We start from the raw sequence: 19,445 nt of genomic DNA, 5'->3' as shown, positions 1-19,445 counted from the left end.
AACATTTGTTGTCTTCAATTAATTGGCTTTTCTTGCTTAGAAAAATCTTTTCTTTTCATATAATACCATCTTACAATATATATTATATGAAATATTTAAGTAGATATCTCTAAATCTAATTAATAATATTATATTATTATTAATTGTCTTAGCCAAAACGTCAGTTAAGAATATTGTCTGTATATTATTATGTTGTAGATATTTATTTCTGTTTTCTTTAAAATTTTGGACATTAATTAATTACTCTAACGTGATACTGCCTTATTCTTATGCTTTAATTTTCTCTACGTCAACATTTTCTTTGTGTGACTATACAATAGTGAGTATAATATTATGCTTGTTACTATAATTTACTTACAAAACTAACTAAGATCTTCATACCGTTTTACATTTTGGCTAATTATAATGAATCATAGTAGCTGACAGTGTCAGTTTGTTGTTACACATTCGACTAGTAGTAGTAGTTACTGCAATAGCAAACTTTGTTATGTTTACGTGTTAAAAAAAACTAATATTACAATGTGTTTGTAGCGTGCTAAAGGAGATATTTGGTATAAAATACTAATTAGGAAAAGTATCAATTAATAGTTATGAGGCATGTGTTATTCCGTGGGATTTTGAATTACTACCTCGAATACATTGTGTATGCACTCTACAATAATGACTTACCTACTTGGTGTTTTGTTGTAAATCGTAGCCAATGGTTTGTGTGATGTTCTGAATTCAAGAAGGTGGTTGCTCCAGGCATTAAGGTAAATTTTGTAGTTAGCCTTTTCTATTTAAAATAAAAAAAACAAATTAGAGAAGTTATCTTTTACCGTTAAAGAGTTATAATTAAGCCAAAGTTTTTTTGAACACTTACGTATATTTTGGGTATATTTAGGAGCTAACCCAAACCAATTTGTGTACGTTGTAGAAAAGATGTATACATTGTCATCATGATCTCTATTTGTTTTTCAACTTAGAAATTAAAATTTCATGATCACAAAAAATGTTTTAATTAGATAGAAGAGTAATATTGTAAACATGTTCATTATAAAATTACGATTAAATACATATTTAGTAGATCAGATGTGTCCGGAGTTCAAATAATTCTTTCAGCAATACGTGCATTACCTATTTATTTAGATTAGATGCATTTAACTTGACGTGTTGCATTAACGCTACGTTATTACATTAATGCTAATACATAAGTGTGGAAATATATTTGTCTAATTTACATAATCAATGGTAATGTATTTACCAAAAAAAAAATGTGGTAAAACCATGTTTGCTCATTGAAACATACATCGTTATTTAAACTGGTGTTTACGTTTGGAACTCCATTATAATGATATTTAATTTAGATTTCGTGGAATTACTAGAAATATTTTTTCGTACGTAAGCTTAGATAAGTATACTGAAATACTACATCAATCATGTTTAGTTGATTTGACTTTCAAATTATTTACTAATTTATTTTAAATTCTCGATGAAGATTTTATTATTAAGCTGGGAAAGACATCAACTCAACCTCTCTGTATTGTCTTTGTTTCGACTGTCAAAATTTGTATTGATTGATTTCCTTTTTAGTGTCAAAAGAACAGCCATTCAAGGACAAGTGTTTCCTATATCGCTTCCGAGTGGACGAGGAGACACCACCTCCGCCGACTCCTTCCAGTGAAGAGATAGCGGCGGCTGAAGGCCAACTTCGAGAGTCTCTCGGGGCACTTCTTCAAAGAGGGCCTGACGCCATGCTAAGAATGATACTCAGAAAACCGTACGTCCAATAATTAATACTTTTTTGTTTTTATTTTCAAATTTGTATACTTGATAATAAATAATGGTACCTACCTAAATATTATATTACTATTTAATAAAATAATTTGGAACAATTCAGATATATTTGAAAAATAGTTTTGAAAGTGTAACGAGACGTATCGAATTCTGATCAATAAAAGTTACCAATTAAGTAACCAGTATCACGACAACAAAACTTACCTCAAATTTCACTAATATTGGCATATAAACGATAATGGCGCACAACGATAGTATTCGGAAGGTGTTTTAAATTATGCGGATGCAATGAGACATAATTATTGATTTTTTTTAATTTTGTGCATTATTAGCTAAATAAAAAATGGATATAGTTGTAATGTATTATATAGTTTCTTAAATAATCACTCATGCTACTGATGACCATTGGCTCAATCTTCGTTAAAATATTCGATAACTCCTTGTATTTGGTTCAAATTGGCCAATTTAATCAAATTAAGCATGATGTATGACTATGACAGATAAACTTATATTGTATAGTATTTTCATAACGTATACTTTATCTAAAGCATGGAGCCAATGGTTCAATATTTTTTTTATAAATTAGTCTGTAAATATAATCTCATAACGCAACAGTGGCGCACCCAGGGGGGGGCAAGGGGCCCTGGCACTCCCCAAAATTATCAGAATGATTTTAAACATTGAAATTGAAAGCCAATAAACTATACTTTTGGGCTTAGACAAATAAAAACACGGCAAAAAAATGATTTGTAATTCTCCAGCACCCTTTTTAGAAAAATTTCTTAGATTTTAATTTCTAACACAAAAATTTTTAAAAACACTTATGTCAGGTTTTTTTAGAAACCCAATCCCTAATGGAACTGTCAAAAAATTCTCGGTGTCCACCCGAATTCCGGAGTGGTATAGGTAATGGCTGGGGAGGGCTGACAGGGCTCTAGTCTGGGGGCCCGGGCTGTGGGGGACCCGGCGTGTCGGGTTGACCAGATTAGTGAGATAAACACACATCATACATTAGCTTTAATAGTAAAGAAAGTCGCCTGGGGCGCTATTATACTTTATGGCCATGAACATTTTCAATTATATAATTGTGCAATATATTTTTTGATTATTAAAAACTTAATTATTATTAAAACGTTAATGTAATGTTTCACACTGCCTTTAATCTTCGCGGTAGGTAGGGGGGGCGCCAAATATTCTATCTTGAGGGCCCGTTTCAGGATGTGGGGACCATGGAGTAGGTACACCGAGTGCAATAGACAAAAGGCCGATAAACGAGAAATTAGGCGGTTAAGAAGAAAAAGATCCTATGGGACTAACCCCCCCCCCAATATTAAATCCTGGGTGCGCCACTGTAACGCAATATAAGTAATTTAAAAACTTCAGTATTATCGTTATTCGTTTTTAAATACTAAATGCACGAAGATTAATATAAACAATAATACGTATATTAATGTGACACGTGTATCACCAATAAAGTAAGTAATTCCTGTAAAAAATATGAAACATTTTATATTCTTTTTTTACAAAATAAAAAACAATTACCATACTTACGAGTACATTATCTTTTATACGTTACATTATTTTGAAATCGACTCTAGAAGCCGGCCCTAAGTAAAAGCTTAAACCATTACGGCTAATGCCGTCTTGACACAAATTCTTATTGATTTTGTGAAAGCCTTTTCCAAATTACGAAACCACTTATATTCAGTCTGTGATTTTCAATAAAAGTGAACGGTTATTGTCTCAATCAATGTTATATTGTTCTTGTCAAAAATATTCTATGGGATTCGATTCGATAGAAAAAAATGTATGGTCTATCGAATAGAGTCAAGTAATTTGAATTGGTTTTTTTTTATTTTTTGACAGATTAATAATTTATTTATTTTGTACACAAGATTTAAAAATGTAACATTATTTATTGAACATACGTAATTGCGAATAGAAACACACCGGACTATTAGCGTGCTTCGCTATCCATTAATATCCTGATAATGAACTTTACCGATTAAGTAACCGATAAATTTACTAATCTCGCTTAATATTGACCTCCATTTTTTGTAATTTTAAATCAAAGCATTAACAATACTAATTTGAATTTCTATATGGCGTCCGGAACTCTCAGTGTTTTAGTTTTAAGTTCATATATAGTGCAACTACGTTAGAAGTTTTTTTTAAGTAAAAATTTTTAATTTCCATTATTTTTTAATTTAGTGAGTATGTAATATAGGTATCTAGTTTTTTTTCCTAATATTATGAATGTTCAACAACTTAGGTAGGTATTATAATATATCTGAATGAAATAAAAAAAAGAAAACACATTCATTTTTAAGATAAAGCTAAACGCAAATGTTGGTTTATGTACGCATGTTATCAAACGATAAAAATATATTATTATTATCGTCAGCTCTAGGTTTTCCCACTGCATAACTGCATTTTCCAGCGGATAAGTCATTCAAGAACTGAGAAAAAGATGTTTAATTTTATTATTTGGCATCATCTAGAAATAGCATGGGGGTATATTTAGCGCCTCGGGAGGGCTTTACCCCCTGGCCCCCTCAGACGATAGTTACTTAAACCCTGAAGGCTAAAATTATTAAACATGGAACATGCTTTGCCTACTGATTTTCTGAATGCTAATTGTCCAAATTTGAAAGAAAATTTATTTGTCAAAGTAACCGAATCCAAAGGATACAAACAATTTTACTTTTCTAAAAATGATGTAATTACAACAATATAACTAAAGAAGTGATAATAACAGACTAACAATACGTCGCACAGAATTTAGGCTACTGAACCTACTGAACGTAAAATGAAAATAATCGTAGCGGGCTGCGCGTCTATAAGTTATTCTACGTCGAGTAAAACATGTTCCATGTTAAAAATGTAGTACCGTATTATAATTAAAGGATTATTTTTTATGTAATAGATTTTCAACGAGTATAATCAGGAAACAAGAAGTCAAAAACATAAAATATATAAATATATAAGTATGCCAACCACTCCTGTAATAAATAATATGAATATATATTAATAAAATCATTTAACAACAAAATACGTTACTGATATATTATCTATCTCCTTTTTCACACATATATAAATATAGTCAAAATAAGGTTTTCACATTTTTTCAATTGTCTCCCATTTCCATCGTTACATAATTAATTTATTATGAAAATATAAATAATTGAAGAATTTTTCATTATTTCTATGGTATATTATCTTAGCTTAGAATTAATACTTGTCTAAATATAAATCTGAGACAGCAGAGTGAGAGGCGGATTAATAATTTTATGAAACTAGTTTTAATCAGAATATAATTTTTTGCGCACTTATTTATGCTCGCAATTTATTTTAATATCCTTTATAAATAGAGTAAGTTAGATGGAAAATTAATCTTTTTGAATAAGTAATGCTGAGTTCTATTTAACGCTTTTTGTTTTTCTTCTGAGTAGAAAGCTGGGTGTTCGTTTGGATATAGTGTTCATTATTTATATCTCACAGAAGTCATGAAACTATTTTATCTCTAGATATATCACGTTTTACATCTGTGAAATCTAATGTAATGAAAATTCAAAGTCAAAAGGTGACAATTTGCAACTTTAGAACAAAGTAAGATTTGAAATAAAGTATTTAATCGGTTTTGCCATATATTTTTCATAATCTACCGGCCCTATCAAAAAAGGTCGTAATTTCACCACAGAATAACGCACGCTTGCACACTTTTGAAGCTCTGAAGAGGACATTCTAAACAATAATAATAATTGTCATCAAAATTGGTTTCTATGAAAATAATATAACTGCAAGTTGATGAAAATAATTAATTTACCACATATCGATTATATATTGTATAATTAGGGTCATATAACGTGGGTCGCAGGTTTGAATCCTGGGACTGGTAAATATACATAATTTTCAATTAATTTGTGATTGAGTCAGAGTATGGACAAGTGGCTAACATCCATTTCTCGTAAGAACAAATATGTGGAGGTCCACTCTGTGGAGGCTCATAATATTATTCTTTTTAGGAAAAAAAGAAGAAGAATATTATATAATATACTATTATGACACTTTTACATTATTTGATTTTCCGGAATTTACAAGATATTTTTGTATTAGTTATTTGTGATACTTGTATTTATATACGTAAAATATTATTGTCTTATAATATTTATAATATTACTGCTCATTTAATTATTTAAAATAGTAACTAGATTACTGCGTAAAATTTTATATCCAGGATAAATATAATTCTTATATACTTCTTAATAATGTAGCATACCTATAATATAGAAATATTGTTAATAATTATTGTACATTTCACATATAGGAGTCACGAACGCACGTCTGACGAGCTAGAAGCAGTATACGAGGAATTGCTCCGGGTACCAGCTCTCTCCCACCTTTCTACTTCTGTGAAGAGGGAACTGTGTGCTGCTATAGTCTTCGAAGCGCATCCTCAGCCGAGCACTATCTGTGAGTATATTCCTCGTTAGTTTCGTTGCTATTTTTAATGGTAAGTACCTAGCTGTTTCACTTATTATGTAAACATAGACACCAACATGCCATTATATTTGTCATAGCGGTGATCGTTAAATATTTTTGTGTGGAGGAACCCTTGAAATAATTAACAGGTTTGACAGATTCAAACAGCTCAACCTTTGGGATAAAATAATATAAGAATAATATAGTATTTCTTCACTAATAATAACAGTTTTATAAAAAAGTACAATATCTGCATCTGGCTTCAAGCATTAAATGCTAAGATTTGTAGGTATATATTTTTTAATATTTTGATTTTAATATAACAACTTATTAATGTTGTTAAAACCATACTTTTGTTTTTAATAATTACCATAATAGGTATACAAAAATATGGCTTGATATGTAAACTATCAGATTGCATAAAGCAGTGGGCTACTGATAAAGGTCAACTGGTTGCCCATTGGAGACCTGGGTAGATTTTGTAGGATCACTTAAAAATGCATACTGATTGCTAAAATTGGTATAATTCATTTATTATTCATTTAATTAAATGATTCTTTTAAAAATATATAGTCATTGAATTTTTATATTATGTATTTATGTTTTATATTAACTTTGTATATCAGTTGAATCAAGAAAATATGGTTTTTTGTATATTTTTTGCCTCTTTTTATACAAAATGAAAAGGTAAAAAGTCCATGATATAGCTAAATGATAAAATAAATAATATATACTAAAACTATTATAATTTATATTCAAATTCCATTAAGTACCCTCGGTCGATAGTATTAATATTATATTAAGATTGAGAACCATGTAGCGCACTATTTTTTTTTAATTTAAGCTGATACCTTTATCTACCGCTCAACACAATCAGACATTTTATAAAAACGTATTTTATCTCAGTCTGTTTGTGGTAATTGATAAAATTTTCCACTTTATTTTAGTTTGAATATAAATTTATTAATAAAACTGGTACTCTCTTGTAAAATTCTTTCGAAACACATTAACAGAGCAGCATAATTGAGTCTACAAATAAGCGGCGTCTTATTAAAATAAAAGTAACTTTTATGACACTACATTTAAAACGCGGGCCTGCATAAAAAACGACGTTAAAATATCCCCTTAATCATTTCGCGGACGGAAAAGCAAATATTAAATTTGGACGAGCTGGGTTAAAATTATGTTAGTTTTGCATTTATTATGAATCGTACACCGGTTTCTGCGCGCTTTTTAACACAAAGGAAATAATTTCCCGCGGTTTTATTATGCTTTGCAGTTGAAAACGTAAATACTCTCCATTAAATTATGAAAAAATCTTTACTCTACCTCCGAGATCCTGGGGTAAAGTATTTTATGAACACACATAGACTCATCTGGTGAATAAACATGACAGTTTAATAGTATGATAATATATTACATTACACAATAACAAATGAAATTTAACCTGTTCGTATATTTTGTCTGTCATTCGGTTTACTTTAATTAACTCAAAAAGCTTTTAAATATGATTGAACAAACGTAATAAATATTATAAACTTTGACGTATTAACTCAGCTTACAATGAATATTATTATTATAAACTATATTAAATAAATATATCGGTACATGATTTATGTTTATTCATAAAACGGTCATCTTTGTATAAAATGCAAAGCCGTGGGACGTGGGTTCGAGCCGGCGGTTAATCAAAACAAATGAATGGTATGTATTTTATTAAATTTGAATTTGTTTTAATTTAAGTACCCAATACGTTAAATAGGCTAATAACTATTCGTCTTGAAAATATATTAAGACAATCTGCACTCTGCAGAAACCCACATGCTCCACTTCGGATCAACCATGGTCATTCACTTTTCCTAAATTATTTAACATATTATTACAATTTATATATTATTAATAATATGAAAACACTTCTGAGAAATATATAAGTATATTAAAAGTGTTTTTAAGTTATGTATGTTCAATAAAAGAAAATTACATTCTTAAATCTGGTGAATTTTTCGTAGAATCTAAAAAAATGTTTATATGTGTATTTTAAATGTGTAAAGGTTCTGAAAGGAAGCCGACGTAAAATGTATATTATGTTATAGGTACATTTTATTCATAGTAAATACAATTATATTTCGTTTCATCATTGCTGCATATTTTAGACGACGTTACATAGAAAATCCTAATATTGAAATTGGATACTTACGTAGAAGACATAGGTCAAAGTCATGAACGCAAATGTATAATATTATGATACCATATTATTTATAATGTAAGTAAATTAGATTTTTAAGCACATACTTCACACGCAATGTTTAAACGTATTTAAAAGTTTAATATAATAAAATAACAATTTTCAACTATGCTATATGCATCCTTTTTGCTGTAGGTATACGTAGAGTTTACTTTAACCAAATTCAATATACTGTACTGATTTGTGTTAAATTTGTGGGGTTTTAAGCAAAAATTTTATAAACAGGGACGTTTACGAGTGTGCTTTTATTATTCGGATGATTTGACCAAGCAATACGTCAATACTTTCAATATAATATCGTCACCTCAATACTACATTAGATAACTCTAATTTGGTCATTGTTGGGAAAAGGAAATACTTGAATAACATAAATCTAGGCTATAATTTATTATTTGAAACAAAGATGTAATATTGTGCTTATCTAATTGGAAACAATTAAATAATGTTCAATTGTATGAAAACATAATATTGTAGATATATTATTCGGTTTATTTAATGCATTTATGTTTTTAAAGTTACACACAATTAAAACAGTTTTCGTTAACTTCTAACTTACCTAGTTTTATTATTTTGTAGAAAAGGAAATGTAGCATTATATTCAATAGCTATCTCAAAAACAGTGAAAATCAAGTTATCTAGTTGTAGTATTGAGGTGACGTTATTATCAGTAGTGAAAAAATGTTATAAAAAATGATGTACTCAAATACCAATATAATAATTATTGCAATACATATACGTAAATAATATGCATATTACTTTATTCATCTTAAGTGGATTTTCCAATATTTAATATATTTCAACATTCAACAGCCTTCACGAAACTTGTATATTATATTATATAATGTAAAATATGAAATCTTGCAATAATTGTATTCAGTATCAATTTAAATTTAAAGTGCTTCACGTATTTATTACGACCGTCGTATCTTAACCTTTTACTGTAAAAAAAACCTTATTTAAAAATAGCTTCTGTATTATTCCAAAATCCATTAAAATTTCACTTCATATGCCAAGCCAAAGAATCATGCTATTTATAAAATATAGGGTCGTTGTCTTAATAAATACCTGTGCAAAAAGATGTCTATTTTTTGTTTTTCTTAAGTTTAATAATCACCATGCTACAAGGCACCATTGAAAGTTTGATTAAAAATGTTGACTTTCTAATAAAGTCATATCTATAAGTCCCTACGCTGGCTCTAAAAATAAGTATCTTAATGTCATCGTAAAAAGAAAGAAAAACAAGTAAATATTATTTTACTTTTTCTTTTATTTTTGAATTTTCAGAATATTGTCTGGCTGAATATATTATGTTGTTTATTTTAAGATTTGTTCTAAATACACATACTTTATTCAACTGATACTCGAGAATATTGAAAATAAACAATATTTTTTTGTTGAAAATAGTTAGAATTCGAGAATAGAATTAATTAGGTACCTGCGGACTATTGTCGTGTTATATACAAAATTAAGTCAGTTTACAGTTGTAATACTTTATTTATTTAATATTATAATATTTTAATAAACAATTCTTTTATGATTCATTTTCTTTGTTATGATTTTACTTAGAATATTACAGTGTAATACTATCAATATTATAAAATGTAGGTAAGTATTATTCTGCTATTATTCTTCTTATAGTGTATTATGCAAAAGCCATGAAACTTAATATCGGTGTTTAATGCAAAAAATATTGTAAAAATAAAAACTAAAGACTAAATGAGCAAGCAATGACAAAATATAAACCATAGATTAGGGCTATTGTCCAAACAATCCACTAGTTTGTTGTGTTATGTTCCAGTTGTAAATATATTTTTTTCAAAACTTAATAAGTGCCTATGTTACTTACCAGTCGCGCACACAAAGGGTAGGGGGGTTCCGGGTCCAGATTATTTACCTGAATGGAATATTACTTTTCTTCTTCATCTTAGTATTTTACAACGTGCAAGACCTGCAACCACTGGAAGACTCGTGTCAATCATAAATTGATGCCATCCAATATTTTCTTTAATATTCTGAATAATTTATTATGGCCATTAAGCCACGCGCATTTGATAACCACGTGTGGATGCGATATCTCGCCAGAACTCGTAGGCGAAATCATTAGTTATACCCGCAGGCCAGGTCTTTAGCACTAAACTCAAAGTGTGGAGTATCTGGGTACGGAGAATGTATCTAAAACGTGCGGTATTCCGTGGTGGAATCGACGAGAAATTATAAATACGTAGTAAGCGGGGAAAATGTTGAAGTCAGTGACACCTGCTAAATTTTGTTAACCACCCACCGCCCAATAAAAAATATTATGGACATTTTTCAAAATGGACCCCCCAAACCATTTTTCTGTGTGCGCGCTTTCATCTATATAAAAAAGTTGAGTGTACTAACATTAATTTATCAAAACTTTTGTGTTGGTTTTTACGTTAACAAACTTTACAATAGAATGATATTGACTTATTTTTACTTTTTCGATGATAATAAAAACATTGCGTTTGTGTTTCGCAGTACTTATGTTAGTCTAAGTATTTTTTTTATTTTCTGAAATCATACTTTATCAAATTTTCTTCACCATTAAATGGGATCATATTGTAATAATGGCTGTCTTGGTAGGTACTTACTATTATAATATATATATTTCATTTGTCTGTATTAATATATACTTTTATCTGCATCGTCTTAGTATTTACTAACATTAGAATCGTATATATATCTATTATTATCTAGATAATCTCAATAACCATTATTTAGAGTTTTAACAGCCGCTTGAATTAACTATTCTTAATCCCATATTAGGTATTAAAAATATAAATGACTCTAAAGATTGTTAACCAATCCTAATATTCATTTAAATAGTACAAAATAAAGGGTCTTTTTTAAGCCCGATGGAACATGAAATTGTAGAAAAATTGAAAGATCAATACATGGCTTTTACATTTTAAATTAATGTTTTCGCGCATATGGTCATCATGGCTGTTCTTGGCGAAGCGCAATCTGGACCAATTTTGGGCCACTTTTTCGAGCACTACTGGCGTATATTACTACGAATAAAACGAACAATATTGGCTTCCAAGGCGTCAATTTTATTGTTGTTCGTTTATCAGTAAAAACCAGTGACTTTACGTTACTACATTTACATAAAAATTGCACGAAATTTCATCGAAAATATACCTAAAATATATTAATTTTGTCTGTCAACAGTGTTTCACCAAGGAGACGAAGGGCGATCTTGGTACATAATTGTTAGAGGATCCGTAGACGTCGTCATCCATGGGAAAGGAACTGTCACAACTCTTCATGAAGGGGATGATTTTGGAAAGCTTGCGCTCATCAACGACGCACCAAGGTATTTTATAATCAATATTCTATAAAGCTAGTATATAATACTAAACGACCTGATTTTACTTGTTGTTTATTCTGTGTTTGATTTTATTTGTATCAATCGTGGTAGTAAGCAGTGAAAATAATTATGTTAACATTTTTCGCTATATTAAGAATGTAGGCAGCTCTCGTTGTGCAGTGCGTAAGGCGCTTGCCTTCCACCCGAGAGTTCTTGATTCGATTCCCGGTCAGGACACAATATTTTTATGTGTTTTTATCAAAGCTTGGGTGTTTGTGATTGTTCAAAATTACTAAACGACTACTGTACGAAAAAGCAAGAACATGGTTATTAATAATTCAAAATATATATATATTAAGAATGTATCAGTACATATTATTATCTTCGACTAAATTACAAAGATTGCATCTGGCAGGCAGCGTTAAATCTAGCATTGTTTTACTAATAAGTTTTTAATTCTTCTGTCAAAATATTGGTGATTTACTCTATCTGATATATTAATTTGAATGAGTTGAGAACACAGAAATAATTTATTTAATCTATTCATGTAACACATTATTTTATCATATTGTGATACATCCTATATTGATAATAATAATATAAATATTTTGAAAATCTTTATTCACCTGTCTTCAATTTTACTATTGTATATTATTTGAAAAAAATATTAATTTCACCTTGTCACCTTGAGACAAGACTAGATACGCCAATTCAATTATAATCTCAAAATAAATTTATATAAAATATACCTGCGATTGAGAAATAATTGCTTAATTTTCTAATAGTATACGAATTGAATTTATTAAAAACGTCAGACTTTGAATATGCAAACCCAGACTAAACGCATTAAAGTTATCCATTCTACTATTATATATTTTATCGAAAGCGATTCTAAGTTGAATTGTATTTATTGGAATTAAATTATTTTCAAATAAGTAAAATCTTTCAACAAACTTTTCTCAACGCGATAAACCCTTCTAAGCGATTTTTACAACAAAAAAATCGCATCGCTTTCAACGAGATAATCATTATTGACACGTGTTGCGAATTTTTCATCCCGTAGACATTTCATTATGCAAAAAAAAAGTTTTATATTATTACATAGGCATTTTAAATTTCACCAAAAAGTCTCACCAATATTTAAACTGTTAGGCACACAGACGAATTTACTAAGGTACGGTACGTGCGAAGACGTTTAAACAACCTTTAAAAATATCGTATTTACTTCTTATTAAAAGTTTTATAGATATATTTCTTCATAATAATAAACCTTCTTTTGTAAAAATATTTATCTTAGTTGGTTTAGAAAATATACTTAAGTATTACAATATTACGAAATATTAGATCTTACTTGTGTATGAAGTAGGTACATACCAAATATATTTAAAGTCAATGATGATAATCGAGTGGGTAATCATTATTTTTGGGACTCTAACCCTTGGTAGATCTTGGCCACCTCGCTGTTTTCTAATTGCTTTCACTGACCATCTTCTAATGTTTTATACACTGTGGTGCAGTCCATTTCTATGCTTATTCGCTATTTCATGTACTCAGTTGAACGGCACTCACCTGTTGTATCAGTCAAGCGACTATTAATCTCAGCCACCGTCTTCAAAGCAAAAAATCCCCAGGGTCGAAACGTCTCAAACCCTCGTATTTTTTTATAATTACAATCCAACTTTGTAGTTTTTTTTATGATAACTTTTAAATCTAAGAATAAATGTAGGTAGGTATACCATATACAACACACATCGTTAATACGAAATTTATCAAGACTTGTTATTATTTCAAAACCATAATATAATGTATGATAAAAGTCAACTAAAATACTGATAGACTAAATATAAAAATATTTTTTTAAACTATTAAGTAGCAATAGGAATAAGACGGTTTGACACCTTCGCGTATTCGAACATATTCTGAGCGGTAAATAAGAGGGTATGTGGTAAAAGAATATTAAACGAATAGTATATTTTCTTGGGCTTTATGGCTTTCCAATATATTATTCTATACTGAAATAAAACATTTCATTTTACCTTTTTATGTGATATGGAAACATATCGTTTTGTCAATTTACGTCATAGCAGTGAAATATAAACGACATTCTTTACTTAGAGACAAGATGGTCTATCTATACCTACTCGTCTATAAAAAATATTGATAATTTTATATACAATTAACATTTTTGTTAAGGATTGAAATAAAATTTTACTAATTTCGTTCTCTCACGTTAATATTTTAATCATCCTAAGGAATTATCAGTATAAAGCTACATATTCGTGATATTTCTTGGTTTAGTGTCCATATTTCCATCGTATAGAAAAGTGTTGAGAAGATTTATCAATGAATCGTACAAATTTCATGTCTAGGTTGAGAACTATATCGCTGAGAAGAAATCTCATCAGCTGTTTGATATTAATTTTACAACTAAAATAGCTATCGTCTATCTATAGAATTCAATATAATTTATATAAAATTCATTTCTAAGTACGATAATGTTTGTTTTAATTTGTTGAGCCTAATTCCTTTTCTCATTACCCCATATGCCTGAATATGTATAGTAAGTCATGCATTTAATTGGACAGAGGATGATAGATTATACTTAGTTAATTCTAACTAATGTTTATGTATTACCTTTTATTGGTCAAGATCCCTGATAGAATCGTCAATCCAAGGTGAAAGATCTTGGCATAATATTTGGCTACTTATATATAGTATATTTATATTATCTTTTTACTGAAAGTAAGCTTGTGTGATTCATCATGCAACATACTAAGCCATTTAAGAATCTAAATTTCTTACGTATACTCTGCGTCTTGTTAGTGAGTAATATTCTTGAATATGAGACAATAATTATTATCTGGAGCACTTGTGAAGTTTCCTATAAGCTTATTTTAGAGCGCGTCCAGAAAAATTTCTTCGTTGTCTTTATCTAAATACATATAACTATTTTCCTTTCGATAATAATTCTTCAAACGATTATTTTTCGATTTCCTTTCAATTGTAGCTCGTAGGTCACTTATGCTCTTAATACATTGTTGCCTACTAGCACGATGGGTGGTTTCCAATCATGCAGTTTTAAAGAATTTTGTACAGTATATACTCGTCAATTACCTACGTAGCCTCTTCTGGACCAGTACTGTTTCCTCGTGTCAGGCTTATCAGACATCATTAGCGAAGGCTGCGAGACTAATCAATGAGCTCTCCAGATAAATGTAGAAATGTTCAGTAGATGTTTTGTATTCTGTTTTTTATTATTTTAATAACGCTAATGTCTGCTTTATATTTTCTATTTCACTGGTTTGATTAGAACCAGTTCTTTTTTCAAATTTTAATGTAATTTTCTGATTCATTATGTATACTTAAAAGAAGTAAATGAAAAACTAATTTCATTGATATTATGTAGATACGTTCATTATAAAACATTTCAGCTCCAACTCTAGTATAGTAATTAAATTATTATTCTACTTTATCAAAAAAATACTTATACGTATTATATATACCAGCAGACAGCTAAAACAACAATTGATAATAAAATTTATTACAAATTTATTTTCAAACTAAAACTTGTTTTGCAATTTAAAATGCTCGTTTATCTTTCCAATTCGCGATATTATGTAGATCGTAGATAGTGCGTTCAGCCGATATAAACCAATACCAACAATTTCAATTTATTGCGGGCACATAAATTAATTTCGTGGAAACTTTTTGCCTTAAAATCCGAAACGTTTGAAGATTATTTGATTGGATCCAATTTTGCTTAAATTTTCTCCTTTTGAAAATGTTTTATTTTTACGAAAGCATAACAAGATTATACGTTTTATTATGAATTCACTTCTGAAAGTAGAAGCACACTTGAATTGGAGATTGTAAAAAATACACAAAACCTATTATATTATAAAATCACGTAAAAGTTCTTGAATAAATTTCTAGGGCGAAATTCGTTTCATCATAAAAAGAGATTTTTACGAAAATATACGAATACATTGTGTTGTAAATGCCTTACGTAGTATTTTTTATTTAGCCTTCTTTGCGAGCATTTTTTTGAATATCCGCAGTTATTTCATGGAAAATTATTATTTGTGTGGACGATTCTTTAATATTTTATTAAATTCATTCATCTATCTCACAATTTCGAAACACCTCAGAAAACAAACATATTAGTGGTAGGAGTTGAATCTCACATCTTTCCACTATTCAGATGAATACTCTATTCCCTGGGTTATTGGCTCAATTTTTATAGGATTTTTTCTAATATGTATATTTTAGGAGGTATTTCAAAACTATGTTCCGAAGTATTTTCAATAAAAAGAATTTATCATTATTATTAGTATGTAGGTATTGTGTTTATAAGTTATATAATAATAGTTAAGTAATAAAATAATATTATAATTACGGTAATAGTTATTTTTATTAAGCTTGTGAATGAATCTGCGCGTGCACATATACCGAGCGGTAAATTTACCGGATACCTGCGAAGAAGAGTACCTATGAGTAGGGAATCCAATCGCGAGCCAAAATTCTGATCCCGGGATTTCGGGATTACAATTTGACAATCCCGGGATCCCGGGACTGGTCCCGGGATTGGCATTTTTTTCCATTGGTAATATATTTTTTTATATTTATAAATAACATTGATAAAATCGGTCAAAATAAATCTAGTATAATTTATACTATTTAAGACATTTATTGTTAATATTGTATACGTTCAATCTTGGAAATACACAAGTTTAATGGAGTAAATAATATTGTAATATAAATAATAATGTGAATTTAATATGAGATTGATCTGATAGTAAAGACACAATGAATGGATTAGCGAGATTTAAAATAGTAAAGCAAATAATCATGGCGTACTTATGGCCTTTCCGCTTCATAAATCTATCTAATTAGTCAGCCAAATATGAAACTGCCGTAAAACGTATGACATCATGGTGGAATTACTTTGTTAAAAGTGCGAAGCATTGTTTTTTTCCAATCTTTCTCATTTTTAATAATTTATGTGAAAAAATAAAATGAATCGGCAACCTACACATGGGTATAAATCAAACTTCATTCGAACTCAGTTTATTTCTAATGTAGTTATTTTTTATTAAAAGTATTTTTTCTATTATATTTTCGTTTTTATTTTATTTTCCATAAAAATTGATAAAAAAATCAATCCCGAAATCCCGGGATTATGTTTATCAATCCCGGGATTCATAGGTATCGAAAATAGCTCGGGATCCCGGGATTGGAATCCCTACCTATGAGTATATAATATAACCGTTGCTGCCCAATAGGTCTCCACATAGTGGAAATTTTAATAGACAGCAAAATACCTACTTAAATATTGTTGTAACTTAGGAACTTTAAATTCTCTGGATTTTTTTAATTTATTATAAAGGTAGAATAATTATTATTTCAATTCTTGGAAAAAAATAGTATTGGTTTGAATTAATTTATTGTGAGTTTAATAATACGATTCCTGAATTCGCGGAAAGAAATTCTGCTAACGGAAGATTAAAACTAAGTAATTAAAACTTTTCCAGCTTCTGGTAGAACAATAATAATTCAGCTACAAATACCTAATAATAATTAAGTAGTTAGGTATTAAAATATTTTAGGCACGACATTTATACAAACGTTTTGTAATTTAGATATATAAATTAATTATTGTGAATCTTGGAAAGGTGTTAAATGATAATATGTTATGCTTTGAGAATAAACTTATATTACTATGGTAATGATTATTATTACTTACCGTTGAAAAACGAGTTGGTTAAGTGAACTGCATATGATATCCCAGCAGCGCTCGAAATGGAAAAATTTACGAACCGGAGCGCTCGACAGCTTTCTGAAGATTTTTACATAGTAAATTTATCAAAGTATATGTGTTTTTTTTTCATAAAAATAAGTGTGTTAGATTTTCTATTATATGGATTATCCAGCTCAGACGGTCAAATTATTTATTTCATGAGACGGAACGATAATTTTACCGATTTCACGAACAGGAACGGCGCTCCGGTGCGTTCCGGTCCATTTCAAGCCATGTATCTCAGTGCATATATACCTTAAAATTAATATACCTAAATGAAAAAAAACAAAGGCACAACACTTAATTAATACCTACGAAAATCTTCAAAAAATAATGTTTTCGAATAAGAATAATAATATCATTTGGCCAAGCTTTTAAATTGAGAAGACAAGCCATTAACGGTCAAAGCAATGGATCACCGTTTTAGAATTAATTATTAGTGAACTAATTTAACCCGCTACTATAGTGACACCTTAGTGCAAGAACGTAGTGGTCGCGCGGGGGCGGTGCGGCGGCGTCTTGCGAAACTCAAACGTATAACCGTGTGTAAAATGGTCGTAGACAGTGTCTTTTTTGGGGCATAATACACATGGTTATACGTTTGAGTTTCGCAAGACGCCGCCGCGCCGCGCCCGCCAAATCACCACGGCCGAGCACTTAGGCTACCCAGTCCATTAAACTGTAAATATTTTAGTTAATATGCACTTTGTCATCGTCATATTTTGGCTATTCTTAGAAACATCAATATTACGTCTAATTAAAATATTGTTATTTTCAAAATCGATAGCATTATCCAATAAATACGTATAATTGGTTGATATCGTCAGATTTAATTTATCTGTCATAAATAATTGTAATAATGCACATTACAAACAGAACGTCGCATTCCACTACAAACAAAAGACATAGATCTAAAAGTATATTATGCAACAAAGAGAGACATACTCAATTGTGATAAAGAGATGTGAAAGAAAGGGGTGCGATCGAGATGGTATTATAACTGTAAGAATGGCTGTAAGAATGTATAGAAATGCCAGTATCATTTTATAGGTAAAACAAATAATAAATAATAACGATCAAACCTTATTGCATTTACTAGTATCACCAAAAAGGCATTTCCCTATTACCGCTGTAGAAAAAATGATTGGAAAATGGAGGCTTTGAAGGAAATATCTTACTATTGGAAGATCCCTTATTACATAAACAGATATCATCAGAAGAGCCGCCGTTCGAAGTTTTTTTTTTATATTATTATTAATAACCATGTCCTTGCTTTTTCGTACAAGGTGGTCGTTAGTAATTTTGAACAACCACAAACACTCAGGTTTTGATAAAATTACATAAATACGAGGGTAGTCCCAGAAGTACCCGACCTAACAAAGAAGGCACAAAAAATTTGGGGAAAAAAATCTTTATTTCTCTACCTAGTTTCCTTTTAGGTCGATACACTTTTCCCAGCGATTTTCAATAGATTCGATACCCTGTTTATAGTGAGAATCGCCGAGCTCCTCAATATAGCCATCAACCGCAGACTCCACCTCTTCATTGTTGGCAAATCTTTTACCACTGAGCCATTTTTTCAAGTTTGGAAACAGAAAATAATCCGAGGGGGCTAAATCTGGCAAATAGGGTGCGTGAGGAAGCAATTCGAACATTAACTCATTGATTTTGGCCATCGCGATAACGGATGTGTGAACTGGTGCATTGTCCTGATGGAACTAAACTTTCTTTTTCGCCAAATGCGGTTGTTTTTTCTTGATTTCATCACTCAAGCGCTGCAATAAGTTTGTATAATACACGCCGTTGATTGATTT

At 29.7% G+C, this 19,445-nt stretch overlaps 1 protein-coding gene across 2 annotated transcripts in view; it reads left to right on the top strand.

Annotated features, from left to right (window-relative positions):
• Epac (Exchange protein directly activated by cAMP) overlaps nucleotides 1-19,445 on the top strand; it is a 233,089-nt gene that overhangs the window by 199,431 nt on the left and 14,213 nt on the right. For both annotated transcript variants that reach the window (XM_085958431.1, XM_085958430.1), the window contains exons 6-8: nucleotides 1,573-1,759; nucleotides 6,104-6,249; nucleotides 11,696-11,840. In XM_085958431.1, coding sequence (XP_085814557.1) covers nucleotides 1,573-1,759; nucleotides 6,104-6,249; nucleotides 11,696-11,840 — 478 coding nt within the window. The remainder of the gene's footprint in view (nucleotides 1-1,572; nucleotides 1,760-6,103; nucleotides 6,250-11,695; nucleotides 11,841-19,445) is intronic.

This window comes from Rhyacophila brunnea, unplaced genomic scaffold (genome assembly GCF_057557595.1).
Source record: "Rhyacophila brunnea isolate RB1 unplaced genomic scaffold, BYU_Rbru_1.0 scaffold_7, whole genome shotgun sequence".
Classification (NCBI taxonomy): Eukaryota; Metazoa; Arthropoda; class Insecta; order Trichoptera; family Rhyacophilidae; genus Rhyacophila; species Rhyacophila brunnea.
This window is presented reverse-complemented; position numbering and strand designations above follow the sequence as displayed.